Below are 27143 nucleotides of genomic sequence, written 5' to 3'. Positions count from 1 at the left end.
ACGTGGTTTTGTGCTCATTCTGCACCACCTCCCCCACCGCTGCCCTGGCCTGGAGGTGCTGACCCTCTGTAGGCTGTAGACCATCTGTGTGGCTGTCTACTACTGTGTTGCTAGAATACCAGTGCATGGAAGAAGACGGCCACCTGAAACACGTTTTCAGGAAAATCACCCGTTAGAGGGGCCGGCCTGGTGGCATAGCAGTTGGGTTCACACACTCCGCTTTGGTTCACCAGCTCGGATCCCTGGCGCAGACCTAGCACCCCTTAGCAGGCCATGGTGAGGCAGGTGTCCCACATATAAAATAGAGAAGGATGGGCACGGATGTTAGCTCAGGGCTGATCTTCCTCAAAAAAAAAAAACAGATCACAAGTTAGAGGGGATTCAAATGTTTAAATAAAAATACCACCCGCATTTTTAATTTTGCAAAATTGTCCAGAAATAAATGCTATCAACAAGGCAAAGTCCTTGTCAGAGGGTGATGACCTTAGGGGAACGCGTGTTTGATCTGAGCTGGTTAACCTCCCTAGAGGCAGGCCAGGGCGCACTGGCTTTCACACGAACACTCCTGTCTGTGTGGCCACTTCACCACCTCAAACCCCCTAAATAGGAAGTCCTTTCCCAGGAGCCTGAGCTGTCCCTGGACCCGCGCCTGCCCCCTCCTCTGGCCCCTGGCCCCCAGCCCAGCCCCTTGCTGTGGCCTGCTCCACACCCTGTCCTCCTGCTGCAGGAAGAGCCAACCTCAGTCACAGCTGAAGACCCACTGGAACTCAAGGCCCAGCTTACAGGGGTCCCAGGCTTCCCAGACCCCTTGCTGCCCCAGAATCACTCCCTGCTGAGCCCTGGGCTGGGGGGCAGGGCACAGGTAGGCTAGGCTGTGTGCATCCTCTCCACGCTGAAGGGAGGGCGTGTCTGGGTTCTAGTAGTTTCTAACACTCGTTGCCCCGGCAGGTGCTGACCTCGGACCACGGAGCTTTCCTCCCTGCTCTGTGTGAGGGGAGAACCAGAGCTGCCTCCATGGGACCGAGGGGGAGATTGGGGCGGTTCCTGCACCCACGAGGCAGGCTTGTGGTCTCTCCTGGGAGCCTGCGGCATCCTCTTCCTGGAAACACAAATGAAGTCCCAGAAAGAGCAGATACTGGGCACACGAAGCAGAACCCAGGGAGCCTCAGCTCCCCTGCAGCCTCAGGGTCTCGGGTCCCCCTTTCCTCGTGTAGACATGACTCAGCGAAGCCCCCATTGTGTTCAGTATTCTGGACAGAAGCCCTGCATGGGCTGCAGGGCCCAGACTCAGCTTCTCGCCATCTGTGGGAAGGGTCCGCAGGTCCAGAACCTCACTGAGCACAGAGCAGCCAGGCGGCTGCACCTGTAGGTCCGCATGGTGTGCTCCAGGGGCAGGGCTGTCTGGGGTGTGTTCAAGCTTGGTGATAACAGCAGAGCCGTCCACAGGGGCACAGGATGCAGTGGTGTGTATGCTGTGCGTGGCTGCAGAGCACAGGGGTCCCAGGGTACTGGCTGCATGGTGATGCTGGGGGCCATGGAGGGACCTCACTGGACCACTTGTGCTCATCGCAGAGAGGGGAGGACAGGACGGACAGCTGCTGCTTGCCAAGTGGACCCCGCCCTGGGGTGCCTGGAGAAGGGCAGGCTCTGTGGGGATGGGACGAGGCAGGGACAGAGCCAGGGGATGGGGACAGGTCTAAGCCCCACTCCTCACTCCTCCCCGACTTCTAGTCCTGGGGCACTGCTGGGGGCCTGGCATCTTAGGGGGGCGTTTCATAATGGTGACATGCCACCAGTTGTCTGATGTTCTTTTGGTTTGGGGGGTTTTTTTGAGGAATAATGTCACTGAGCTAACATCTATGCCAATCTTCCTCTATTTTATGTGGGATGCCACCACTTCATGGCTTAACAAGCAGTGCTAGGTCCATTCCCAGGATCTAAAATGTGAACCCCGGACTGCCAAAGCAGAGCCCGCGAACTTAACCGCTACACCACGGGGCCGGCTCCCTGGCCTCGTTTTTTCACATGGGTCTTCGAATCTACTTCCAAATACCAATTTACTGAGATATTTATTTATCTTTGTGACTCGGTTCCTTGTTTCCTTCTTAGAAACAAAACTGGGTTTCTGATCCCAGCTCTCACGCACAGATGTTCTTTCTGTTGCTGCCGAAGGTTTTCCTCTGAAGCGCTCCTTGTGAGCCACGTGCGTGCTCGCATGGTCCCGTGTGTTCCGCCTTTTCATGTTGTGTGCGCTCTGGGACAGGAGGCAGGTGTGCTCCGAGTGGCCCTGCAGACGGAGGGCAGCCCTGGGCTCACGTGCTCTCCCCTCAGCAGGAGCTGGAGCAGCAGCTCGTGATAGAGAAGAGAAACTACCGGAAGACTCTAAAGTTCTACCAGAAGCTCCTACAGAAGGAGAAGCGCAGTAAAGGTAGCTTCGGGTCCAGACGCCAGGGCCCGGGGTCAGGCGGACTTGCCCCCACGGGTCAGGGGCTGCCCTGTGCTAACTCTGCCCTGCCCCCAGGCTCCGAGGTGAAGACCATGTTGTCCAAACTGAAGGGGCAGCTGGAGGAAATGAAGTCCAAGATGCAGTTCCTGGGGCTGGTCAAGAAGTACCTGCAGGCACGTCCGTGCTCCCGCCCCTCCCTCCTGAGGCCGTGACTGCCCCGTGGGCTCCCACTGTTAGAACCTTGGAAATCAGGACATGTTAGGAGGTGTACAAACATACTCTGATTTGTGAGGGGCCACAAGCAGTGCCACCCCTTTGGGTCAGTGGCCAGATGACTGGGCCCCCGTGTCCCACACGCGCCTGGTGGCAGCAGGTCAACCAGACAGCGGTGACTCACTCTCTTGCCAGGTCATGTACGCAGAGCGGTGGGGCCTGGAGCCCTGCGCCCTGCCCGTGATCGTGAACATCGCGGCGGCCCACTGCGACACGCTGGACTTCAGCCCCCTGGATGAGTCCTCGTCCCTCATCTTCTACAACGTCAGCAAGCACCCGCATGGCAGCAGGCAGAGGAAGGCCCGCGTCCTTCAGGCCGGCACACCGCTGGGACTCATGGCATACCTCTACTCCAGGTGCGCCCTGTGCCCCTCAGGCCTTTTGAGAGCAAAGGGGAAAAGGAAAGAAAGAAATGGGCCCCAAGGAGGTAAAGGGGGAAAGTCTCTGCCCTCCCCCAGCTGAGACAGGCTGCACTTTTTTTTAATTTAGAAAAAATTTTCATCTGAACTTTAGGTAGCCCGGTGTTAGCGGCCACGTGCCTCCCTCACAGAGCCCCTGGCCTAAGTGCCCCAGGCCCCGCCAGGCACTCACCTATGGACCTGAGCGTCTTGGTCTTGAGTGTACCTGCCCTGTCCCTCAACGTGGCACCCCCGTCCCGGTTCTCAGGCGCAGGACCACCCCCCCGGCTCCCTTGATCCAGCGGCCTGGCCTGCTCCTGGACGTGGGGCCCAGCCGGTCAGGGTCAGGTACAGACCGGCTTCCCAGGCAGTGGTGGAGACTTCATCCCAATCTTGGCTTCTGGGGACTCGTGACACTACTTTGGAGACCCTGGGGTCTTCTTTGAGCTGGAGGCTGTGGTGACCCCAGAACTGATAGCCAGGTGTCAGCAGGGGACGCAGAGGGAGGCTGCCAGGGGACAAGGGTTCTCGAGGGCCAGGGGGCAGCAGGGCCATCCTCCCAGGACAGCTGCCTCCTCCCACGCACCCCGTTGTCCCAAGCGGGGCCTCCTGCCATCCATGGGCTCCATGCCGGCTCTCAGACTCAAGCCTCAGCTTCATCCTCTGTAAGACGTGTGCATCGCACATCCACCACTGGCCCACTAGGCTGTTACAGGAGACGTGTGCACATGTGCTGTGTGTGCAGTGTGAATGGTGTGTGTGCATGTGTGTTGGAGGGGTGTGGTGTGTGCGTGTGTGTGTTGGGGCGTATCATGTGGAGCGTTGTGCACAACGTGTGTGCACACCATCTCCGGCGAGGGGCGGGGCTCATCCCTGTGGATCCTGTGGGCGTCCCTTTGCAGGGCAGGCTGGGCCGGTAGCTGCCTAGTCCCTGGCCTGAGTCTGGTCATAGTGTCCCCGGCCCCAGGGTGACCAGGTGACTGGGCTCCTTCATTCTTAGGACGCAATGTCCTCCTCTCAGGAGCTAGGGAGGGGGGTCTGGCCAGGGCCCCCCACCTCTCTTTCTCACTCCCCGGACTCAGTCATGGGGGTGCACCCCTTAGGGTGGGGGACACGGCGAAGAGGAGGACCCCCGAACTTTAATGAAATCGAGAAGTTTGGGGCAGGAATTGTCGCTTCTCTTTCCTGATGCAGCGATTTCCAGCTCGGGGGTGGAGTCACTGCCTGAGCACAGCAGTTTCCTGAAAGAAAAGGCTCTGGAAGGAGATGCTCACAGCGAGGGGCCCTAAAAACTGATGTTAAGGAAAAGTCCTCACACTTGAGATAGTTGGGAAATTCTAATGTTATCAGCTCCCCACACACTCCTTCCATTTCTCCCAGTGGTTCTCCTGCCCACCTCTGTCCCAGCGAGGACGCCCACATACACACGTGCTCACACACATTCACACTCACACTCGTTCACGCTCACACCCTTAGAATTCACACACACTCTCGCTCTCCCATTTTATCCCGGAGCTGCTAATGAAAGCTGAGGGCAGCCAGGTCTCCCCTCTTACCTGAAGCACTGGTGGGGTCCAGGGGGAGGAGAGGCCTCCTTGGACGGGGACTGGCCGCGGGCAGGGTGGGGGAGCCGCAAGGCCAGGCCGCGGCCTCACCGCCCACCTCCGCCCCAGCGACGCCTTCCTGGAGGGCTACGTGCAGCAGTTCCTGTACACCTTCCGCTACTTCTGCACGCCCCACGACTTCCTGCACTTCCTCCTCGACCGCATCAACAGCACCCTGTCCAGGTATGCTGCCACCTCGGCTCCGCGTCCCCGCCCTGCAGGGGGCGACACAGCCATGGGGCAGACCCCGGGGCACCTCCTTAGGCTGTGAAGGATGAGGAGTCCCTGTGACGTTGACAAGGACAGAGGTGGAGCTCGGCCGAAGGTCGAGGCGAGGACAAGGCCTCAGAGAAAGGAGCCAGCGGTGGCAGGAGAGCCAACGGCTGGGAGAGGCCCCTGATGCCCATGGAGGGGGCAGATGGTGGGGACAGGCACAGGTGGGAGTCAGACGATAAGCGATGAGCACCAAGGCACAAGGCAGGAGGAGGGTGCTGCCTGAGCGAAGGGGTGGTGGGTGGTGGCTGGACACACTCTGGCCTGTTCTCCCAGCTGGCCTGTCACCCCCGCCCTCCCACCCCCCCCCCCCCGACCCCCGGCCACACTTCTCTCACCAGGACTGCCCATCCACGCCCAGGCTGGGACCCAGGGGCAGCCTCAGGCTGTCAGCATCAGGTCCCTCCTTGGGGAGGAGGGAATCACAGGAGACCCACTCCCCTGCTCCCTCCACATGTGCAGCCAGGCTCCCACCCTGCCTCTCCAAGCACTGCTCTCACTGCTGCTTTCTGCCCCCCTGGTGCCCTGGGGGCGGCAGGTGCTCCAGGGCAGAGCATGGGTGGGGGTGGAGGAGAGTGGCGGGCCCCTGCTCCCAGAGGCTGCCTCTCTCTTCTGTCCTCAGGGTAGGGCTGAAATAACCCCTCAAAGACAGAGCCGCATCCAAACCCCATGCACGCTCCTTTGCTTGTTGGCATGACCCCAGGCAAGGCACCTGCCTGTGCTGGGCCCTCACGGCAGCAGACAGGCCTCTTGATGCTGGCGGGGGATGCTGCACAGCTGGGGCCTCTTCCCGTCTGCCTCCAGGGCCCACCAGGACCCCACCTCAACCTTCACCAAGATCTACAAGCGGAGCTTCTGCCTCCTGCAGGCCTGGGTGGAAGACTGCTACGCTGTGGACTTCACGAGGAACGCTGGGCTCCTGGGGAGACTCGAGGACTTCATCTCCTCCAAGGTGACCGCTAGGCAGGGCCTGCAGCCCCCATCCCGCTGAGGGCACACTGTGGGAGGAGGAGCCACCATCCCCACCAAGGAGGCAGCAGTGACCACCCTGTGCTTCTGCCCAGGTCCTGCCCCTGGACGGCTCCGCGGAGCACCTATTGGGCCTCCTGGAAGTGGGCATGGACCGGAGGGCCGAGGGCGCCCCGCGCAGCACAGACCTGGAGGACCCCAAGGAGACCGAGGAGGACACCAGACCCCTCAATGCCCTCTGTAAGAGGCTCTCAGAAGACGGAATCTCCCGGAAGGTGGGGGCCTTTCCCAAGGGAGGGCCTCCCAGGGCAAGCAGGTGCCTGTCCCTGAGCCCAGCCTGCAGGACATGACGAGTGCGTGCACACACACATGTACACGAACACTCAGGCACATGCACACAAGCACACACATGCTCACACGTCATGCACATGCATGAATGTGTGCACACTCATGCATGTGCGAGTGCACACTTGCACACAGACATGCCCTTGTACACACACACGTGTAAGCACGCATGCATACACATACACACACACTCCATGTTACAGTCCTGGGCACCAGCCCTCTGGGGCTGCCACTTCCTGTCTCCTCCTCACCCTCGGCAAGGACAGCAGAGGAGCCTGGCCAGGCACTCAGATGCCCTCACCTTCCTGACCCTCAGGCCAGAGATCCAGTGGAAGAAACCACTGCCAGGAATTGGCCTGGAACAGGGGTGGGATCTGAGGGGACCTTTCCATAATCTATGGGGACAGCCCCAAGTTTCAGCAGCTCTGTCCAGGGGGAACTCACTCAAGTGACCAGCAGGTGTCCTCCAGCCAGCATGGCTGCGGGCGGGAGGGCTTTGCTCTGTGGCTCTAGCTGAGTCACTCTGAAGGGTCCTGGGCCTGGAGCCGGCCTGGGTCCTCCCCCCGCCCCTGTTCCACCCCCAGCCCTGCCTGGCTTGCCCTGCAGAGCTTCCCCTGGAGGCTGTCCCGGAGCAACGGGCTGGCGCTGCCACACAAGGAGCGCCAGTACACTATTGCGTCCGCCCTGCCCAAGCCCTGCTTCTTCGAGGACTTCTACGGCCCCTACGCCAAGGCCAGCGAGAAGGGGCCCTACTTCCTGACCGAGTACAGCACCCACCAGCTTTTCAGCCAGCTGACACTGCTGCAGCAGGTGAAGGGGTCCGCACGGCCCAGCCAGTCTGGCGGCAGCAGGCCCCTGGCTGGAGGGCAAGGGGGCGTCTCGGGGAGGGACGCTCTGGCGCTCACAGGCCCTGAACAGATGTTTGCTGGAGGGACACACAGAGGGGCAGTGAATGGGGCCAGTTGCTGGATGCTCAGGCCCAGGGGAGGCCCCAGGAGGAGCTTGGGCTCCCGTCCCACACAAGGCACACAGGGCCCGGTCCACAGGGTCCTGACACTCCCACCTCGCCAGCACTGGAGGGCACTCTGCGGGCCTCCAGGGGGCGTGGGCCTCCTCCCTCTTGGAGCTGGGCGCCCAACAGGGCTCAGGCATGCCCCTCTGGTTCCGTCCTGAGCCCAGCCCCCAGGCATCCCCTTCCCAGGCCCACTGCCATCCTGGGTCCCCGTGTCACTTGGCAGGTGACAGCGACCCAGTGATCACGACTGTCCAGACATCAGGAGTCTCCTGGGCAGGCGCTGAACCTGTGACTTCAGAGGTGCCCCCCATCACCCCCAGCCCCCAGGGACACTGCCTTGACCAGGAGGCCTCCGGGGAAAGTGCCCTGAACGTCTGTGTCCTTGTCTCCTGCAGGAATTGTTCCAAAAGTGCCATCCCGTCCACTTCTTAAACTCACGAGCCCTGGGCGTCATGGACAAAAATGTGGCCATCCCCAAGTGAGTGTCCCCCCCGGGGTGTCTGCCCCGGAGTTCTGGAATGGGGGTTGGCGGGAGGTCTTGGGGTCTTCACTTAGGTGTCTCGTGGACACTCTCCCCTGAAGGGAGATGCTGGTGTCAGGAACAGCCCCGGAGCCAGACCCTCCCCACTCTGCAGAGCCTGACCTGCCGGGCCGCCTGCACCCAGAGAGCCCCCTGCAGCCCCAGGGCCGGGAGGGCCGCCTGCGCCCGTCCTCGCTGTGATGCGCACCTGTGTCTCTTCCAGAGCCAGCTCTTCGGAGTCTCTGTCGGCCAAAAGCGGCAGCTTATTTCTTCCCAACTACGTCCAGGACAAGTACCTGTTACAGCTTTTAAGAAGTGCAGATGACGTCAGCACCTGGGTGGCTGCTGAAATTGTGACCAGCCACACCTCCAAGGTTGGCGCCTCCGCAGCTCTGATGTCAGAGCAGGGTTTGGGTCCAACTGCACGGGCAGGCAGCACCTCCTGTGGCATCCCAGTCGTTAGGTTCTCCACGTGCATGGAATCCAAGGACCCAGCAAGGCGAACGGTAAAAGCAGCGCCACAGCTTTAGCCACGGTGACATCAGACACTGTCCAGCTCCGCAACATTCACCACCTGTCACACCCCAGCCTGACATGGCTCTTCACTCTACTGGGGATGCACACTGGCTCTGGACCACCACGACAACCCCCTATCATCCAGGGAGCCTTTACATGTGTGCACGCACACACAGTCTCACACATGTGCATGCTGTCATATGTACACAGTCTCTCACACTCCCTCTCACGAATCCCTCACACACAGTCCATCACACACCATTGCTCTCACACACATTGTCCCTCTAACACACAGACCCTCATAAACACAGTCCGTCACACACACAGTCCCTGCTCAAACACACACACAGCCCCTCACACACTAAGTGCCTCTCACACACAGTCCTTGTCACAGACACAGTCCCTGTCACAAACTGTCCCTCTCAGTCTTTCTCTCACAACAGTCCCTCTCAACAGTCCTCACATACAGTCCCTCACAAATGCTGTCCTTCTCACGCACAGTCCCTCTAACACAGCCCTTCATACATATAGTCCCTCACACACACACGTTGTCTCCTACAGACAAACCTTCTCACACACATTTCTTCAGAAAGTCACTCACACACACAGTCCCTCGCACACATAGTCCTTCTCACACTGTCCTTCCCACACACACAGTCCCTCTCAACACTCCGTCAAATATCATCTTTCCCACATACAGTTCCTCTCTCACACACATTACCTCACACATAGTCCTTCAGACACACAGTCGCTCACACACATATTTCCTTACACATCCATATCCCTCTTGAAACATAGTCCCTCTCAGTTTCTCCCACAGAGGGCCTCACAAACACAGTCCCTATCAGAGCTCTCACACACAGACCCTCACACACACATATAGTCCCTCTCAGTCCCTCACACACATACATCACACGCACAGTCCCTCTCAAATACAGCCTCTGTTGTTCACAGTTTCTCTCACACACATACACTCCCGCTCACATGCACACATCTCACATACCTTCCCTGACACATTCCTCTCACACAGTCTTTCTCACGCACAGTCGCTCTCATCCACAGTGCCTCTCACACACACTCCCTATCACACACATTTCCTTTCACAGACACGGTCCCTCTCACAACCTGGCCTTCTCTTCCACACTCCCTGACACACACAGTTCCTCACACACACAGTCCCTTTCACACACGGTCCCTCTCACCACAGTCCTTCTCAAGCAGTCCCTCTACTCACACAATCCCTCTCCAACAGTCAGTCTCATCCAGTCTTTCACACACACACACGCCCTCTCACATGCAGACATTCTCACACATAAAGTCCCTTTCACAGTAGTCCCTCAGACACTCTCACATACGTAGTCCCTGACAAAGTCTCTCTCACATATAGTTCCTCCCACACACACATCCCTCTCACATAACCGTCCTTGTCACACAGTCCTTCTCACTCAGTTCCTTTCACACACAGTTCTCACACAGTCCTTCTCAGCTGCACCCATAGTCTTTCACACGCATATTCCCTCTCACACATAAAGTCCCTCTCACAAATAGTCCCTCAGATATATCTCTTGCACACATAGTCCTTCACAAACAGTTCCTCTCACACACAATCCTTCTCACACTCAGCCCCTCATACATGATCCCTCACATACACAGATCCTCACACTCAGTCTCTCAAACATACATTCCTCACATCCAGTCCCTCTCACACACAGACTCAAAACATAGTCCTTCTCATACACACAGTCCCTCATACACACAATGCCTGTCTCACAGTTCCCACAATCCCTCACACACAGACCTTCAGTCTCCCACACATATCACTCCCACACACAAAATCCTTTTCATACACGTCTCTCACTCAGTCCCTTTCACACCCATTCCCTCATATACACACCATCACCTCTAACAGTCACTCTCACCCAGTCCCTTTACACAGTCCCTCTCACACACACATCCTTCACCCACAGTCCTTCTCTACACATAGTTCTCACACACATTTTCTCACAACAGTCCCTCACAGAGTGCCTTTTACACACCATTCCACACACACGTAGTCACACACACACACACAGTGTCCCTCTCTGTCATACACAGGCACACACACAGTCCCTCACACACACACTCACACCATCCTCCTGGGTCACATACACAGTTCCTAACAGACTCTCATACACACTCTCAGGGTCCAATCAGAGTACACTCCCCCTAGGGGCTCCCTCCACACTCCTGCCTGAGCTGTGTCCCAGGGCTGGGAGTTGTGACTCCCAGCTGTCCCACTAACCTAAACTGTTCGAGGGGAGGGATCAATTTGGTCACTGTCACATCCCCTTCAGGCAGCACATTGTATGTCCTCAGCCAGTTTGTGGAATAAATGAAACACAGGTCAGTGGGCCAGTCAAGGTCAAGCTCCCTCTGTTCCCAGGCCCAGGCCCAGGCTCTTGTGAGTCTTGGGCTGGACTATGGCTATCTCAGCCTGAGCTGAACCATCTGCTTCAGCCAGGGCACTGGGCAGGCCAAGAGGGACAGTCACCTGCCTCAGGGCCACCACTTCTTTCCAGGTTCCCACCTACCCAGGAGGGGTTGAGAGAGGACAGAGGCCCCTCAAGTCCCTAGGGGGTCTGCACATCTGCCCAGGGAATACCCTATTGCCAAGGCCCCTGATTTCCTTACTACCTGAGGCCAACAGCGGGGTGGGGGTCACCGGGGTCCTGCCCATATGAGGCGGCCATGCTGACAAGCACAGAGGCCACTGTGGGGACCTCCTGTGTCATGTAGCCCCTTCCTGCAGGTGGATGCCCACTGCCTCCCAGGCAGCAGCTCCCTTACAGCAAACTCCAGCCCAAATGATATGGCTCCCCAAGAAAGAACCCCACCGTCACTGCCCCTGGAGTGAGCTGCATGCACCGAGGGGGGCTGGGGGTTAGGGGAACACCATTGTTCTGCCCCAGGAGCTGCCTCAGAGCCCACCGAGGCCACCACCTCCCCATCAGAAGACAAAGCCAGGATATGTCCATTCCCAGCATGAACAGCCTCTGCAATTTGTTTTCCCTTTTCAAATATTCTTTTGTGTCTTCCCAAACCCCATGGGGCAACACCAAGACCTGTTTACAAATGCAGAGTTTTCTACTGTTTTCCCCCCTGGGGAGAGTTCTTGAGCTTTAGGGAGTTTATTAGCTGACAGAGTGCCCTGTCCTCACTTCTGCCAGGATGTGGAAACAGGGCGGCTGGGCTTCTCCAGTTTGTTCTAATCCACAATGTTATAGAGATCGTGAGTGACATCAAAATGTAGCTCCTCCTGGGGCCGGCCTGGTGGCACAGTGGTTAAGTTCGCACATTCCGCTTCGGCGGCCTGGGGTTCACCGGTTCAGATCCTGGGGGCAGACATGGCACCGCTCATCAAGCCATGCTGTGGCAGGCGTCCCACATATAAAACAGAGGAAGATGGGCATGGGTGTGAGCTCAGGGCCAGTCTTCCTCAGCAAAAAGAGGAGAATTGGCAGATATTAGCTCAGGGCTGAGCCTCCTCAAACAAACAAAAATGTAGCTCCCCTAAATCAGGGTCTTTGAATAAGGGCCTGCGTGGTCGGGCTTCGCAAGGACCTTCCAAGGGGATATGAACAAGGACAGTCGACAGTCACTTCACAGACCTCTACTTCCCAGGAACATTCCTAAATCTGAGCCCCCAAGGACAGGGAGGACAGGCCCGCTCCCAGCCTGAGAGACGGTAGGCGTCCCGTCCTGAATCTGCAGATGCCTTTCCCGAGGCTCAGCACCAGGAGCACGGCACGCTCCCGGGCCCCTGCGGTCAGCATGACGCAGCAGCTCTGCAGACACAGCCAGGGTGTCAGCACCCGACCTGGAAGGATGGAAGGAACTCATGGCATCGCTGTGACAAAACTCCTTCCACTGCCGTGAACAGGATGCTACATCCCTGTAAGAAAAAGATAGAAACGGAAGTGTTCAAACAAGACCACTCACCATGATGCGGAACCAACAAGAAAAAGCGCCCAGTGCATCTCCTAGGAGACACGCTTCTAATAAACTGCCTGTGGACATTTAACACGTGTGCTTATCGCATTCTGAAATGTATGTCCTTTCACGTATCGTGTGTTACTTACTGTGATGTCAGAACAGTCCAGAAGACTGACTTTTACATTTGTAAACTGTGGTCACAGAAGATTGTTAAAGTTCAAAATTTGAGCCAGAAAATGTAATGAGCAGACAGTAAACGTCCTCAGGAATAAGAGTACATTCCACTCGGGTGATACTCTAGGGGTGGAAATACAAGGTCAAGAAGAAAAAGAAACAGTGCAAAGTTCCTCACCTTAAACAAAAGTTTGTTGTGTTACTTTAGATGAATAATGGTGGGTTAGGAAGCAAAACAGGATTTTGATTTCATCAGCTAGGTTTAAAAGGGACAGAACACAGCAGCCAAGAGGAAGCAGCAACCCAGATATCCCTCGATGGGTGAACGGAGAAACGAAATGTAGTGTCTATGTAGAGTATTATTCAACCTTAAAAAGGAACGATATCATGCCACACGCTACCACCTGGATGAACCCGGAGGGCACTGCTGAGTGAAGTAAGCCAGTCACAGAAGGACGAACCCTCTGTCGACTCCACGCAGGTGAGGTATACTTAACAGTGACGGAAGAGTCTTCTCTGAAAGTGCTGGAAATTACATACTTTGCATCTATTTAAACCTATGGAAAAAAATTGAGATATCAACTTAAAAAGTATGAGTATGTAGGGGCCAGCCCGCTGGCACAGCGGTTAAGTGTACATGCTCTGCTTCAGCAGCCCAGGGTTCGCTGGTTCGGATCCCAGGTGTGGACATGGCACCGCTTGTCAAGCCATGCTGTGGCAGGCGTCCCACGTGTAAAGCAGAGGAAGATGGGCACGGATGTTAGCTCAGGGCCAGTCTTCCTCAGCAAAAAGAGGAAGATTGGCAGCAGATGTTAGCTCAGGGCTAATCTTCCTCAAAAAAAAAAAAAAAGTATGAGTAGGTAAATGTTTTTCAAGATCCTTTAAGAGGCACTCAAGCCAGAAAGCTAGGAAGTGACAACAATGAATGACCTCCAGGGGCCCATCCGTGTGACCTTCAGTTGCATCAGAAGAGGAATGAGAATCTCATTGGATGCAGCAGGTGCTGCAAAATCTGGAGAATTTGCCCCTGCTGACCAGGGCACCGCAGAGGAAGCGGTGGGACCAAGTGGGACCAGATCCCCAATCAGGCGTTGAAACCCTGTCCCTGCAGTGGACTCGGCCAAGTGGACGAGAAGCTGCCCAATTGTTCCGTTTGCTTCTGGACACATTGGCTCCATCTTCCGGGTGGGGGCGCCCTTCCTGCTTCTGCAGCTGTGCACTCACCCCCGCCACCTTGATTGTCTGCACTCCTAGCCCAGAGGCCTGTCCTGCAAGTGCTCTGCTTTTGAGAAGTGAGGCCGACTTCTTCTCTATGCTCCTGGCACTCGCCTTTCTGTTTTGTTTTTTCAAGAAACACCTATCCTCCTGCCCAGCCCCCCACGGCCACCTGAGCCCACCTGCCAGCCTCCTCCATGCACAGATAGTGGGGCTCACACTGTTCTGTGCCCTGATACTGGGTTACTTAACAGGTCCCAGGATGGTTTCTATTTGTTCGTCTTAAAGGGGAAGACACTGAACGCGTTGTTTTCTCGTTTCAGTTGCAGGTGAATTTGCTGTCCAAATTTTTGCTGATTGCGAAATCTTGCTACGAGCAGAGGAACTTTGCGACGGCCATGCAGATCCTAGGTGGCCTGGAGCACCTGGCCGTGAGGCAGTCCCCTGTGAGTTCCCGGGAGGGCAGGGCCCATGCACGCGAGTGGGCACCCCACGGCCGCAGGGCCTTCACCTTTGCTTTTATTTTAGGCCTGGAGAATCTTACCCGCAAAGATAGCGGAGGTCATGGAGGAGCTGAAAGCTGTGGAGGTACGAGTGCTCTGCAGGGGCTTCCAGCAGCTTGTGTCCAGCTGGGCTTCTCCCTCACAATGTGCTCGGCACGCCTCTGGGGGGCTCACGCGGCCAAGCCTGCATCATGGCCCCCAGACCACAAGGTGCCCTCAGAGCTGTGCACGGCATCTCCCTGTGGGACCTCTGCAGCTCACCTGGGCAGTGGCGGCCGGGGAGCTCTGGGAGCCCTGTCTGCTGGGCGGGTGCACAGGGTACAGGTGCCCAGAGGGCCGGACTGAGGTCTGAGGCCGGCCTGAGCTTGGCTGCCTGGCCAGCCTCCTCACAGCCCGGGAAGTACAGAGGGGGCCTCAAGAGACCACAGGGAGGAAGTGGTGGAATGATGGGGCGTGTTTCCCGAATGGGGCGCAGGGACAGACGCAGCAGCTGCCCAGGCAGGTCGGCTCACGGCCGCAGCCCCTGCCTGGACACAGCTCTCTACGGCTAGGAGGGCTGGTGCGCCCTCGGTTGACACCAGACACGGGGCTCCCGCAGCCAGCCATCTTGGGTCTCAGTCTCATTGGGGCAGTTGAGTCACCTGGCGGAGAACAGGTTAGGAAAGGAGTCTGCCATTTCAGGAGCAGGAAGTGATGGCGTCAGTGCTCCTTTTGCGTCTGCAAGCTTAAGATGTCTGGACTTTCAGCCCCCAATCCAATAATCCAAGGTGTAGCCCCTGTGCAGGAACAACACGGACATCAACGGGGACTGGCCAGGCTGAGAGCCCTGGACTGAGCTCTCCCTCTCTCCCCCCACCCTGCCCCCACTCCCCCACCCCCGGCTGGGCCCCCAGGTCTTCCTGAAAAGTGACAGCCTGTGTCTAATGGAAGGGCGGCGCTTCCGGGCCCAGCCCACCCTGCCCTCAGCCCGCCTCCTGGCCATGCACATCCAGCAGCTGGAGACCGGCGGCTTCACCATGACCAACGGGGCCCACAGGTGGAGCAAGCTCAGGTGAGTGGGTGGCCTCCCCGGCCCTCCTGCTCCTCTGAGGCCTGGGCCCCTCCCCCACCACTGAACCCCTGCACCCCCACGCCCCCCCACGCCGCCCCAGCCCAGGGCCTCTGCAGCCTCCACCCTGGGTGATCTCTTGCCTCTTCCTTTTCCAAAAACTTAGTGCAAGCGTTTCCCACACTTCTGGCATCCGTGGTCTCAAAATGCTGTCCCAAGGTCACCGTGACCTTCCTGCTGGGAGATCTAGGCACACCCTGAACCCCACCTCTGTGCCACCACCTTCCCTGACCCTGGGTATCACATCTCTCTCTCCCTGCCTCCAACGACCCCCTTGGGCCCTTCTCCCTAGAGCCATCTGCAGAGGACCCACGGTCAGTCCTCAGCCTGCTCCTGTGGTCCCCTCGTTCACCTGCCCAGCCCACCTGGGGACCTACCTAGGAGGCCCAGACCAGGGGGTGGCTTGTGAAAACCACCACTGTGACCCCAGCCAGAGGACAGCTGCTCATCCCCCCGGGGAAGGTGCAGGCTTCCCTCCCAGCCCCGCCTCTCCTCCCACGGAGCTCCAGGCCCACGTCCTAGCTGCCCCTGGATGTCTCTCCAGATCCGGGGCAGCCCGTCTCCAGGGGGACCCTCACCCCACCCGTTCTCTCTCCCACCTTTCCTCTCCATCGTCCACATGGGCAGTCATGTGGAGGCTGGTCAGGCCATGGCCCAGCTACACACTCCTCAGGGTCGAGGGCAGACGGCCCCCTCGGCAAACACGCCAGGGGACCTGGAGCCCCTTGGTTCCAACCTGCTCCGCTCAAGGCCCTTTCAGTCAGCAGTTTAAAAGTGGTACCTAAGAGACCCCACAATGCACACTAGTCTGTCAGCAAAGTGGAAACTAGGAACTCAAGGGAGTCCACGCTGTATCAGGACCATGGCTGAGCCGCTGTCTGCTGCCCCCGCCTGTTTCTTGTGCACATACAGATGTGTTTGTTTTTAATTAACAGTGAAAGCACTCAGACTGGACACACTGCTTCTCATCCCAAATCAGGGTAGGAATATCTGTCTGTGAAGTCCACGGCTGCCCCCGGACAGAATGAAGGACTTCCGATTCTGAGCCGCCAGCTTCCTCAGACGACACTCGGGGGCCTGTGGTCACTATTTAACTTCCGGCTCTCCGGCAAATGAGCCCTGGGCCACAGCGCTGGCTGATTCCCAGGGTGTGAATACTCCCATGGTGGCCACTCTGTAGCTGCCGTTGTGACATCACTGACCACAGCGCTGGGGAGAAATGTGTGCCCAGCAGCCATGAATGCCCCCCTTACATAACCCGGCACCCCCTCATCTGCCTCCTCCCTGCGCCCCAACGGCTGGCACTGGGTTTCACTCATGCTGGAATCCTCAGCACCGACCAGAGCCCAACACAGATTTTCAGTCAATATTTGTGAACTGAAAAGTGGACGGATGGACAGAAGGATGGATGGGGGGTGGACAGACAGGCCTGGGTAATGAAATGAGGCTTGGCCTAAATCCAGGACACTCACCCCTCAGAGTCTGTACTGGAAGAGGTTGGTTTCGACGGTTCCTGAGAGCACCCAGGAATTCACTGGCCTGAGAAGGCTGCTCCTTGTGACTTGTGCAGACTAACCTTTCATTTCTTCCCCCAACACAGGAACATAGCCAAGGTGGTGAGCCAGGTGCACGCATTCCAGGAGAACCCCTACACGTTCGCCCCCGACCCCAAGCTGCAGTCCCACCTCAAGCAAAGGATCGCCCGTTTCAGCGGAGCCGACATTTCCATTTTAGCAGCGGACAACAGGGCCAACTTCCACCAGATCACCAGCGAGAAGCATTCTCGGAAGATTCAGGACAAGCTACGCAGAATGAAAGCCACGTTCCAGTAGCGGAGGACGAGGGTCTGGGCGTGAATTTCAAAGCAAGGACAGACCCGGGTAGAAAGGAGCCGCCTGGCCCCGAAAGTCCACGCCAGGGCAGCACCCGCTGTGTTAGACAGGGACCCCAAACCACAGGGAAGAGCAGCCAGGGGCTCCGCCTAGGGGCCGGGCCACACCAGGAGGGGGCACCCAAGATGAGGCTGCGAGGGACTCGCCGAGGGGAAGGAGCGCTGGGCTCAGACCCAACCCGAGAGGACGAGGACAGCACCGGTGGAGACGGGGTGTTTCTGCTACAGTTTAAAAATCAAATTTGAAAACTCAAAGTGACAGTAGAGTAAGGGAGCTCCCCAGGAGCTGCAGAGCCATGTATACTCAGAGATGAACGGCTCTCGCCCAGTTCTCTAGTGATCCAGCCCCCCAGAACCCCACACCCACACACCCAGCTCACACTTTTAAACTCACTTGCCCACTGAGCAGTGTTTTCATGAGTCTGGCCTGTGTCTGCCCAGCAACGAAGGACCGAGACTGACCTCTGACGCCAAACCAACCACAGGTCCCAAGGGGGTCCAAAACCTTCCATGGGGCCCCTGAGACTTCCTGGTGGCCCAAGCCCCAACCTGCGTTCACACTCTCACCCCCCAGACCTGCCCCCACATCTTAGACTCCCCCTACTTCCCCTGACCCTATCTAGATGACCTCGCCCTCCACATGTCCCCCCAGACCTCCCCCTTCCCCAGAGCCCGTCCAGATGACCAGGCCTCCACACCTTCCCCCACAGCCCAGACCTCTCCCCAACTTCCCCTGACCCAGTCCAGATGACCCCACCCTCCACAGCTCCCCCCACACCCCAGACCTCCCTCCACAACCCCCAGACCTCCCCTCTACTTCCCCTGACCCCTTCCGGATGACCCCACACCACACACCTCCTCCTCCTCTCAGGCCCAGATCACTAGGTACCCAGCTCATCTCACCGTGTCCCAGCCACAGGTTAGTGGGCGTGCCCAAGCCTTGCAGCCCTTCCTGCCAACAGGCCTGGTGTTACCTCCGTCCCAGCCCGGCCTCTTGCTGCGGGTGAGCGCCTGGCAGCTCTACACTGGCAGCCACCCACCCCTGTGGCTTTGCACTGGCAGTCCCCAGCCCCCCATGGCCCTGGTGAGCCCACTGTCCCTGCAGCTTAGAACAGCTCCTGGTGGGGCAGGTATGCGCTGGCCAGGGCTCTGCTTCCTAGCAAGGCATGTGGGACAGACAGCAGCTCCAGAGCAGAGACGTGGCCTCAGGGACCCTGAGAGGGTCCCTCTGCCCAGCCTGGGGGCCGCAGCGCTGTGACCAATGCCCATGCACCTTCAGCAGCCATGCATGCGATGCGCACACCCGCACCTGAGCTCCCACAGCTTGCTGTCACAAGCCCTCTGTCAGAACCGACAAGGACGTGAAGTCAGCTGTCTCGATGGCACCCAGCTCCTCCTCAGGCTGTTTCCGAACAGCTGGTGCTGAGCGTTGCTCAGTGGGTGGAGGCCGCCCTCACCAGGGGCCTGGGGACCAGGACAGGCTGTCACATCCCCCCAACAGGGATGCCTGACCCCCTGGCGCCATCCCAGGCCCCCACGTTCTTATGTTGCAAATCGCTGCAAGACCCAAGATTGCTCTTTTGAGTTTTAGAATTAGTGATTCTTTAGAGCAACCAGCTGGTGTATTTCTAAGAAAACTGTTACTTATGATAGAATGCTGAATTTTTAATGTCAAGGTGTTTTCCCACATAAATTAATTTGAGACATCCCGGTCCTGCTTAAATGGAACATAGGAGGAGCTCTGCGCTCCTGGCCTTGCGTGGGGAATTTTTTAGGCTTTTATATAAGGATTGTGTCTGCCAATCAACTCTCAAGTTTTCAGATTCAGAATTTAACAAAGATAGTGTCACAAAGCCTGAAGTGAAGTTAATGTCCGGCGCAAATAAACATTCCAGTTCTAACGACTTATTCACGGGGACGTGACTGGGCCTTCAGCTTGAGCACCACTGTTTGCATGGCGCCCAAATGTCACGTGATCCAGATTTCTAAATAAAATCGTTTCTACCAAGACAGCTTCCGTGTAACTCATTTTCTTTGTTTACAAAGTGATGCCTGCTGTGTGGGTCAGGGTGACTCCTTCATGATCAGGTGAAGACAGCTTTGGGTGCTCACAAAGGCTCGAGGAGGCGAGAAGAGCTGGGGCCACAGCAACGTCCTGGGCTGGTGCTGAGAAGGGCCAGGTCTGCTGGTTCATTTCTAATTTCGGCCCCACCAGGACCAAAACCCAGTCACTCCAGGCTAGTGAACAAGCAAAGTCACTCGGCTGTCGCAGGAAACATTTGCCTCTGGAGGAAAAGACTGCAAACCACCCAAAATAGCTAACCCGCCGAGGCCTCACCACACCGAGGCCCCCAGGCTGCCTGCCCGTCCCACCTGGGCATCTGCTCCTGCCTGACAAGCCCCATGCTGCGCACTGGCCACCCAGACCTCAGCCGGAGCCCAGGGGCGGGGCCGGCCAGGGCAAGGCTGGGGTGCTGCTCTTGGGGCTTGGTCACCACTGGGAAGGGTCCTGATGGAAGAGCTTAAGGTGGGTGGACCCCGCAAAGGGAGGAGTGGGAGGCCAGTTCAAAGAGTTTGGGGTGTAAACTGTTGACGCTTTCTGTGGAAGAGTTGTTGGGAGCAGTTCCTGTAACGAGTGATCGAGTCCTCTGCCCAGCAGGACAGTCCTGGGAGAGTCAAGCTTTTTGAGGAAGACAAGGAAATGGTAAAGTCGTGTCCCTGCAGACAGCAGCTGCCATGGCTGGGGGGTTCTGGTGTCCCGGTCGTGGCGGGCAGTTAGACCCAGATCTCTTCCCTCCTGAGACATAGGTAAGGCGCCACGAAGACGGTGTCCCTTCACTGCACCGGCCTAATCAAATCAACTGGTTTTCTTTCAGAGAAATTACGATCAATGACCCTTCAGGCCCCTGCGAGCCACGCTTCCCAGGTGCCCACCCGTGCAGCCCCCTCTGATGCTGTATGGAGCCTGGCCCAGCATACTCACGCTTGGGGAGCCCCCAGCACGTACAGGGTTTAACCACCCCACACCCAGCATGCTGAGAGCAAGCCCAAGGTGGCCCTGGGCCAGCCGCATGGAGGTGGAAAGAAAAGTGTCCAACCAGCCCAGCAGTTCCAGCCGGCCCAGCCCAGGAGCCGCCCGGCACCAGCAGGTGCCACTTGGATACAGCCTGCAGGGCCCCAGCCAGCCAGCCTTAGCCCGGGAAATGGTGCCCAGGCCAGCCGGGCAGAGGCGACCCGCAGTGGCCCCAGTCACAAGGGAACACAGAAGCAGCCCCCTCCTCACCCCGGCTCCGACCACAGAACCACGGCGGATCACACGGCCCTCGCCCCACCTGCATGGTTTGTGATGCTCAGCGAAGAACTGAAGTGCTCGTTGTGGGCTGGGCAGCACATGAGCTCCCATCTTGGAGACCTGGGCTCCGGTCCATGAACAGGACTCCACCGGCGAGTCGCCGGGTCCACTCCCCAGATGAATTTGTGGTGGTCCCTGCTGCTGTGGCTATTTGAAGCCAGCTGTGAAGACTGGGAATTCTCACGGCCGGGTGGGGCCTTGAGCTGTCCCTTCCCCCGGCCCCTCCCCAGCATCCGTCTCCCCCATCAGGGGCTGACCCAAGGAACCGTGGGAACTGATGTTTTGAAGGGACTCTTGCAGGCCACGGAAAAAGAGCTGCACAGGAAGACAGCACACCAGCTGGTAAAGTGGCTTCTCACAAGATTCAGGTTACAATTCTGAAGACTTTCCATGCACACCAGGAAAGTAAGTTGTAGAGAAGGGAGCCAGGCCTCCCTGTCAGAGAAAGAAGTTACAGAAGAGCCAGTGGGGAGGCGAGAATGACCCCGCAGTGCCGGGTACAAGGTGGTCTGGTAGAGAAATGAACGCAGGTGTTGGGGTACGTCAGTGCTCGCACAGGCCTCCTGGCTCACCCCCCGCAGGGCTGGCACAGGGCTTCTCAGTCACTGCACCAGCGACGTTTGGGTGGATAATTCTCCGCCGTGGGGCCATCCTGGGCACTGTAGGATGTTTTGCAGCATCTCTGGTTATTTCTACCCTCCAGATGCCACAACACCCCCCAAATTGTGACAACCAACAGTGTCTCCTGACATCTCCAAATATCCCCTGAAGGACAAAATCCCCCCCAAGAACCAGTGGCCTCACAGCAGTGACACCCCAGTAGCAGTGGGCACACCATGTACCCAGATCTTGGTGTCCAGATACCAGTCTCCAAAAAAAAGCACAGATATTTTGGAGAAATGGCTGAATGGCTGATTCTAGGGCTGGAGTGGGGAAAGTATCAGATGAACCAGGAACATCTTGCAGCGCTAGAAAGCAAGCAAGTGCTTAAAAAAGGGGGGTGAGAGCACAAGAACAGAGGACGGGAGGGAAAGAGGAGAGCTGAGAAGGACTCCCCATGCCCGAGTAGGGTATCATGACCCAAGAGTAAGACGAATGTGCACGAGTCCACACCGAGAGAAATGGGCGACTGGATAAACAAACAGACGAGGAGAGTCCCAAACAACACATGTAGGTGCCCCGAGGGGCAGCTTGGTTCCCCCCGCCTGTGGACTGGACTCGGGGATGGGCCCACACAGGGCAGGGCAAGGAGGAGGGTGACCTGACCATGGAGGTGACAGCTGCCCCCTTAACTGGAGGTCAGGTGAGCATCACGATGCCAAGTCCTAACGACATCAAGCACCTGACACGATGTGGAAGGACGGCCACGTCACCTCCGTGGTCTTCTTCCCAGAAACCCATGACCCCAGGCTAATTATGACAGGACGCCAGACAAACCCACACTGGGGACATCCCACCAAATACTGGACCAGTCTCCCCAACGTGCCAAGGACACTGAAACCAGAATGAGAAACCACCCTGCCCCAGAGGAGACCAAGGGGACAGGATGACGAAACATAGTGCTCACAGGACCCCGGACGGGACCCGGGACGGAGAAGGGACGTAGTGGAAACCTGGTCCGACCCAAATAAAGTCCGCGAGTCAGTCCAAGTGTCGTATGGACGTTCGTTTCTCAGCTTTGACAAAGGCTCTATGGTCGTGTCAGATGTTCATCTGAGGGAGCACAGGGACTCCGTGCCACCTGCAGCCTAGCCGCAAAACTACAATTATCCCAAACTAACGGGTTTTATGAAACTACTGTAGCTAGTATACAGAGATATTAATTTTTGTTTATTGTTTATTCAATGACCCTGCTAAATTCATTTATGAGTTCTAATAATGTGCCTGTAGGTTACTTTCCCTGTTACTCTCACGTCATCTGCAAATCACTGTTTTACCTCTCCTTTCCAATCTGTATGCATCTTCCTCCGTTTTCTCGTCTTATTGCTTTGGCGAGGACTTCTACAGTGATGTCAAATAGAAGCAGTGATGTTGGGAATCCGTGTCTATTCCTAATTTCAGGAGGTAGCCGCTCAATACTCATTATGAACCCTAATGTTAGCTGTGGGTCCTCTTTATCAGAATAAAGAAGTTTCTTTCTGTGAAGTGTGTGTTAATTACGACACTAATTCTGACCACGGGCCATAGCTCTTTGTCAGATCCAGCCCTAAACTGACCACACGCAGTGATAACCACCCCCTCCCTTGCACACACTGAGATCACAGCAGAACAGGGGCCGGGGAGTGGGGGGTGGGGCCGGGGGAGGGGGAGCAGTGCCGGCACATCTGTGAACAACGAACTAGGGCGCACCAAAGCAAAAAGGAGGCGGTGCGACGGAGCCTTCTAGAACTGGAAGACTCCGTAGCTTGGTCTGCGCAGCGGTGAAAGGGCATGGCACATGCGTAAAAAGGAACTGAACTTTGCGCGCCTGATGCACGTTGCCGTGTGCATTTGTATCTCAATTAAACAGTTTGAAAAGTACAGCCACTATTGTTTGGCAGGTTCTTCCCCGTGGGGCGTGGCAAAACTCTGCTCGGTGTACTCAAAACCTAGGAGGTCCAAAGGCTGGCAGGGAAACCGAGGCACAAGAACAGCCCAAGCTGAACTTGGCTCTTGGAGGGGGCGGGGCGGGGCGGGACGGTGGGAGGGCTGCGTAGACCCGGCTCCCGCTCGGGCTCCGACGCACGGCGGACGCGCGCAGGGTCCTAAGAGCGCTTGTGGGCAGCCTCTCCCGGGCCTGGCCTCCGACCCCAGCACGCCCGCCGGCCCCAGGATGCTGCTCCGACCCCGGCGGCCGCCCCCTCCCGCGCCGCCCTTGCCGTCGCCGTCGCCGGCCAGGAGGGACTCCGAGCCGCGGCCGGCCGGGGAAGCCCCGGGGACCCCGCCCGGGCGTCCCGCCTCGCCCGGCGCGCTGGCGGCGCCCGCGTCCCCGGGTTCGCCTGTGTCCCCCGGCTCGGCGCAGCGCACGCCCTGGAGCGCGCACGAGACGGAGCTGCTGCTGGGCACGCTGCTGCAGCCGGCCGTCTGGCGCGCACTGCTGCTCGACCGCCGCCGGGCACTGCCCATCTACCGCCGCGTGTCGGCCGCGCTGGCCCGCCAGCAGGTGCGGCGCACGCCCGCGCAGTGCCGCCGCCGCTACAAGTTCCTCAAGGACAAGCTCCGCGACGCGCACGGCCAGCCGCCCGGGCCCTTTGACGCGCAGATCCGCCAGCTCATGGGGCTGCTGGGCGACGACGGGCGCAAACGCGGCCGCCGCCGCTCCCCAGGGCACCGGCGCGGACGTCGCCCGGCTCCAGGCGCGCCACCCGCGCCCGCCGAGCCAGGTAGGGGGGCTGGGGGCTGGGGAAGGGCGGGCGTGCCCCCAGGCCCAAGACCCGGGTAGGTGGGGGCGAGGGCCCGGGGAGAGGCAGGCGCGACCCCGGTGCCCGGCCAGACCACCCGCTCCGCGTTCCAGACGCCCCGCCACTCCTGGCCGCCCGCGACTCCGACGCGGACCCCGCCTGGACGCTCAGGTTCAACCCGTTCCCGCCCAAGTCTGCGGAAACCCCCCACACCCCCGGCTCACCGACGGTGCTCTCCACCTTATCCCCCGTGCCCGGCCGCCCCGAGGACCACGCGCCTTTCCGCGCCCCAAGCTCCCCGACGCCGACCCCCGACCCCGCCTGGGAAGACACCGACTCGCCGCCCGGCCGCCCTGACGACCACGCGCCCCCGCAGCCTGCGCCCCCGTCGCTGAACGCCGCTCTCCTGCAGACCTTGGGGCACCTGGGCGACATCGTGGCCATCCTGGGCCCGCTGCGCGACCAACTGCTGACCCTGAACCAGCACGTGGAACAGCTGCGCGGTTCCTTCGACCAGACCGTGTCCCTGGCTGTGGGCTTCATCTTAGGCAGTGCTGCCGCCGAGAGAGGCATCCTGGCGGACCCACGCGAGTGAGGGGCCTGTGGCCTGACCCCTCTGTCGGTCGGTGCCCCCCTGGCCCCGACCCGGTCCTGCTCTCCTCCCTCACCCCACGCTTAAGTATGTTCAATAAAAAGATTGCTTTTCCTGACTTAATCCTGTGAGTGTGTGCAGGTCCTGCCGCTAGGTAGGAATGGCTCCTGCAAGCAGGGCAGGCAGAGGTCAGGGCGAGGTCAAAATGGTCGAGGGAGGGGCCGGGAGGGCCAGGGCTGCCTGTGCCCCGGGGTGGACTGGAGCCTGCTGAGATGCTGACTAGGGCCTTCCCTAGGAGCCCAGCCTCCAGTGGGAGGGGGCTGCCAGCAGGTAGAATCAAAGATTGGGGTCCTCCTTACAGGCCAGCGTCCTGGAGGTCTGGCCAAAGCCTGCCCACCAGGCCCTTCACCAGCACAGACCCGGTGGCGGGTGAGTGCTATCTCGGGGCACCCTGCTGAGCAAGACAAGGGGACGCTGGGCCCCACTGGGAGCGTCTGGAGGGAAATGGCGCCGGCAGCCCTGCCAGAGCCTATGTGGGGGAGGTGTGAGCAGTCTGGCCCCGGCCTGGGTGCCCTGACCCAGCCTGCTCAGCAAAGAGCACACCCAAGGGGTCTAGCCTTGGCCCTAGCCAGGACTGAGCCTCTTGGCTGAGCTGGGTCTGCGTAATGGTGGCTCCTCAGAGGTGGCTGGGGGTGCCCCGCAGGAGAGCTAACACCCAGGGAAGGGACTACTTTGCCCCCAGGGAGGTGACTGGTGTGGGTGGGCCCAGGCACACAGCAGGGGCTGAGGGTGTGAGAGCTTCGACCTTGCCTGAGTCAGGGTCCCTGCAGTTTTGAGAGGACTTTATCAAAATGGCCTGGGAGTGTTTTCCAAATAGTAATCAAAGGCCCCACCCCGGACTGATGGATCCCTCAGGAATGGGACTGGGTGGGACCGGAGAGGCTCCTGCCCAGGGGAGATAAGTAGCCAGAGGCGCCTCCCAGCATAACAATACCCCCTCCAGTAGAGTGCTGGGCCCCCAATTCAGCAACCAGGGGCCCATTCAGAGACTGACGTGGTTGCCCCGGAGCTAATGAGGGCTGGCGTTCCATTCCTGCTGGCCCTGCGGTGCCAGCAGGGGCTCTAGGGCTGCTGGTGGGATGGAAGCCCCTCCCCCAAGCCCTTTTCAGGTGAGGTGAGAGGGGAGCCCCAGTTGGGCCATCACCAGCAGGGATCCCCAAGCGGACCAACGGTAGACCCCACGCTGAGCCCACTCAGCTGTATTGTTGGCAGGTCCTGGGGGTCCTGTGTGTGAGAGACCAAATCCACAGAGCTGACTGCAAGTGTCACCAAACTTCCAGCACACTGCCCTCTGCTCCAGGTGCTGTCCTGCCGTGGTCCCTGACAGTCTCCAAGCTTGCAAACATCTTCCAACTTGCAAACGTGCCCCTGCCCACACACCACCCCCCAAGAAGGTCAGAGCCACAGGCTGAGTGGCTCTGAAACAGCACTGGAGCACATCCCAGCAAAGCTGCCGGCCCGCCGGGGTGGGGACCGTGTCGTTTGGTGTGTCCATCACTCTGGTCACTGGGGACCCTCTGCCCTAGAGAAAGGCTGTTCTTGAACTGAAAGAAATCGACCTAAGTCTCTGAGTTTGAGATATCCGGGAGCACAAGGGAAAACCTATCTTCCTCACCACCCCGTTGGCCAGCAGGTATGCACCTTTTTCTTTTATTTTGGTGAAATACACATAACATTAAATTTACCATCTTAACTGTTTTTAAGTGTACACTTCAGTGGCATTAAGCACGTTCCTATTGTGCAACCATCCCCACCATCTGTCTCCAAAACTTACTCATCTTCCCAAACTGAAACTCTGTCCCCATTAAACACTAAGGCCCCATTCGCACCCTGCCACCCCAGCCCTTGGCACTCACCATTCTACTTTCTGTCTCTGTGAATCTGACTACTCTGGAGACCTCATATAAGTGGAAGCATACAGCATTTGTCCTTTTGTGACTGGCTTATTCCACTACCAGAATGTCTTCAAGGTTCATCCATGTTGTAGCATATATCAGAATTTCTTTCCTTTTTAAGGCTGAATAATATTCCGTTGTATGGATAAACCACATTTAGTTTATCAATTCATCCATCAGTGAATACTTGGGTTGCTTCTACCTCTTGGCCCTTGTGAATGATGCTGCTGTGAACACGGGCGTGCAAATATCTCAAGACCCTGCTTTTAATTCTTTCAAGTATATGCCCAGAAGCGGGATGGCTAGGTCGTATCGTAGTTGTATGTTTAATTTTTTGAGGACCCTCCATACTGTTTTCCACAGTGGCTGCACCATTTTACATTCCCACCAACAGCGCACAAGCTTCCAGTTTCTCCACGTCCTCGCCGACACTTGCTATTTTCTGGGGGTTTTGTTTGATAGTAGCCATCCCAGTGGGTGTGATGTTCACACCTCGTAATGACTGTTCTTACAGCATGTAGAGTTCCGGCAAGGCTGCTATTGACAAGCTGATGCCCTGCTGTGCAGTGGCCCGGTGGACAGTGCGTGAGCTGGTGTTTCGACCCGCTGACTTTCCCCGTGTTAATCCCTGGTGGACTGGGC

The 27143-nt window shown here is 58.1% G+C and overlaps 2 protein-coding genes across 7 annotated transcripts in view; both read left to right on the top strand.

The window, feature by feature from the left end:
* KNDC1 (kinase non-catalytic C-lobe domain containing 1) overlaps positions 1 to 19234 on the top strand; it is a 67023-nt gene extending 47789 nt beyond the window's left edge. For 3 of the 6 annotated variants that reach the window (XM_070520508.1, XM_044748318.2, XM_070520501.1), the window contains 13 exons: positions 2332 to 2428; positions 2522 to 2619; positions 2855 to 3075; positions 4791 to 4904; positions 5799 to 5946; positions 6059 to 6238; positions 6915 to 7118; positions 7719 to 7801; positions 8067 to 8217; positions 14044 to 14166; positions 14249 to 14308; positions 15117 to 15274; positions 16932 to 19234. In XM_070520508.1, coding sequence (XP_070376609.1) covers positions 2332 to 2428; positions 2522 to 2619; positions 2855 to 3075; positions 4791 to 4904; positions 5799 to 5946; positions 6059 to 6238; positions 6915 to 7118; positions 7719 to 7801; positions 8067 to 8217; positions 14044 to 14166; positions 14249 to 14308; positions 15117 to 15274; positions 16932 to 17163 — 1869 coding nt within the window. In that variant the 3' untranslated portion in view covers positions 17164 to 19234. Of the gene's footprint in view, positions 1 to 2331; positions 2429 to 2521; positions 2620 to 2854; positions 3076 to 4790; positions 4905 to 5798; positions 5947 to 6058; positions 6239 to 6914; positions 7119 to 7718; positions 7802 to 8066; positions 8218 to 14043; positions 14167 to 14248; positions 14309 to 15116; positions 15275 to 16931 lie in introns of those variants that run through there. The other 3 variants (XM_044748313.2, XM_044748323.2, XM_070520515.1) reach the window with 2 other exon arrangements.
* A 4152-nt stretch (positions 19235 to 23386) lies between these two features.
* Positions 23387 to 24549, top strand: UTF1 (undifferentiated embryonic cell transcription factor 1). Its single transcript, XM_044765800.2, has 2 exons — positions 23387 to 23936; positions 24068 to 24549. The coding sequence occupies exons 1-2, from the start codon at positions 23387 to 23389 to the stop codon at positions 24547 to 24549; spliced, it is 1032 nt and encodes a 343-aa protein (XP_044621735.1).
* Positions 24550 to 27143: the final 2594 nt, after the last annotated feature.

This window comes from Equus asinus, chromosome 2 (genome assembly GCF_041296235.1).
Source record: "Equus asinus isolate D_3611 breed Donkey chromosome 2, EquAss-T2T_v2, whole genome shotgun sequence".
NCBI classification, from domain to species: Eukaryota; Metazoa; Chordata; class Mammalia; order Perissodactyla; family Equidae; genus Equus; species Equus asinus.
Note: the sequence above shows the minus strand (reverse complement) of the source record. Positions and strands in the feature narration are given on the sequence as shown.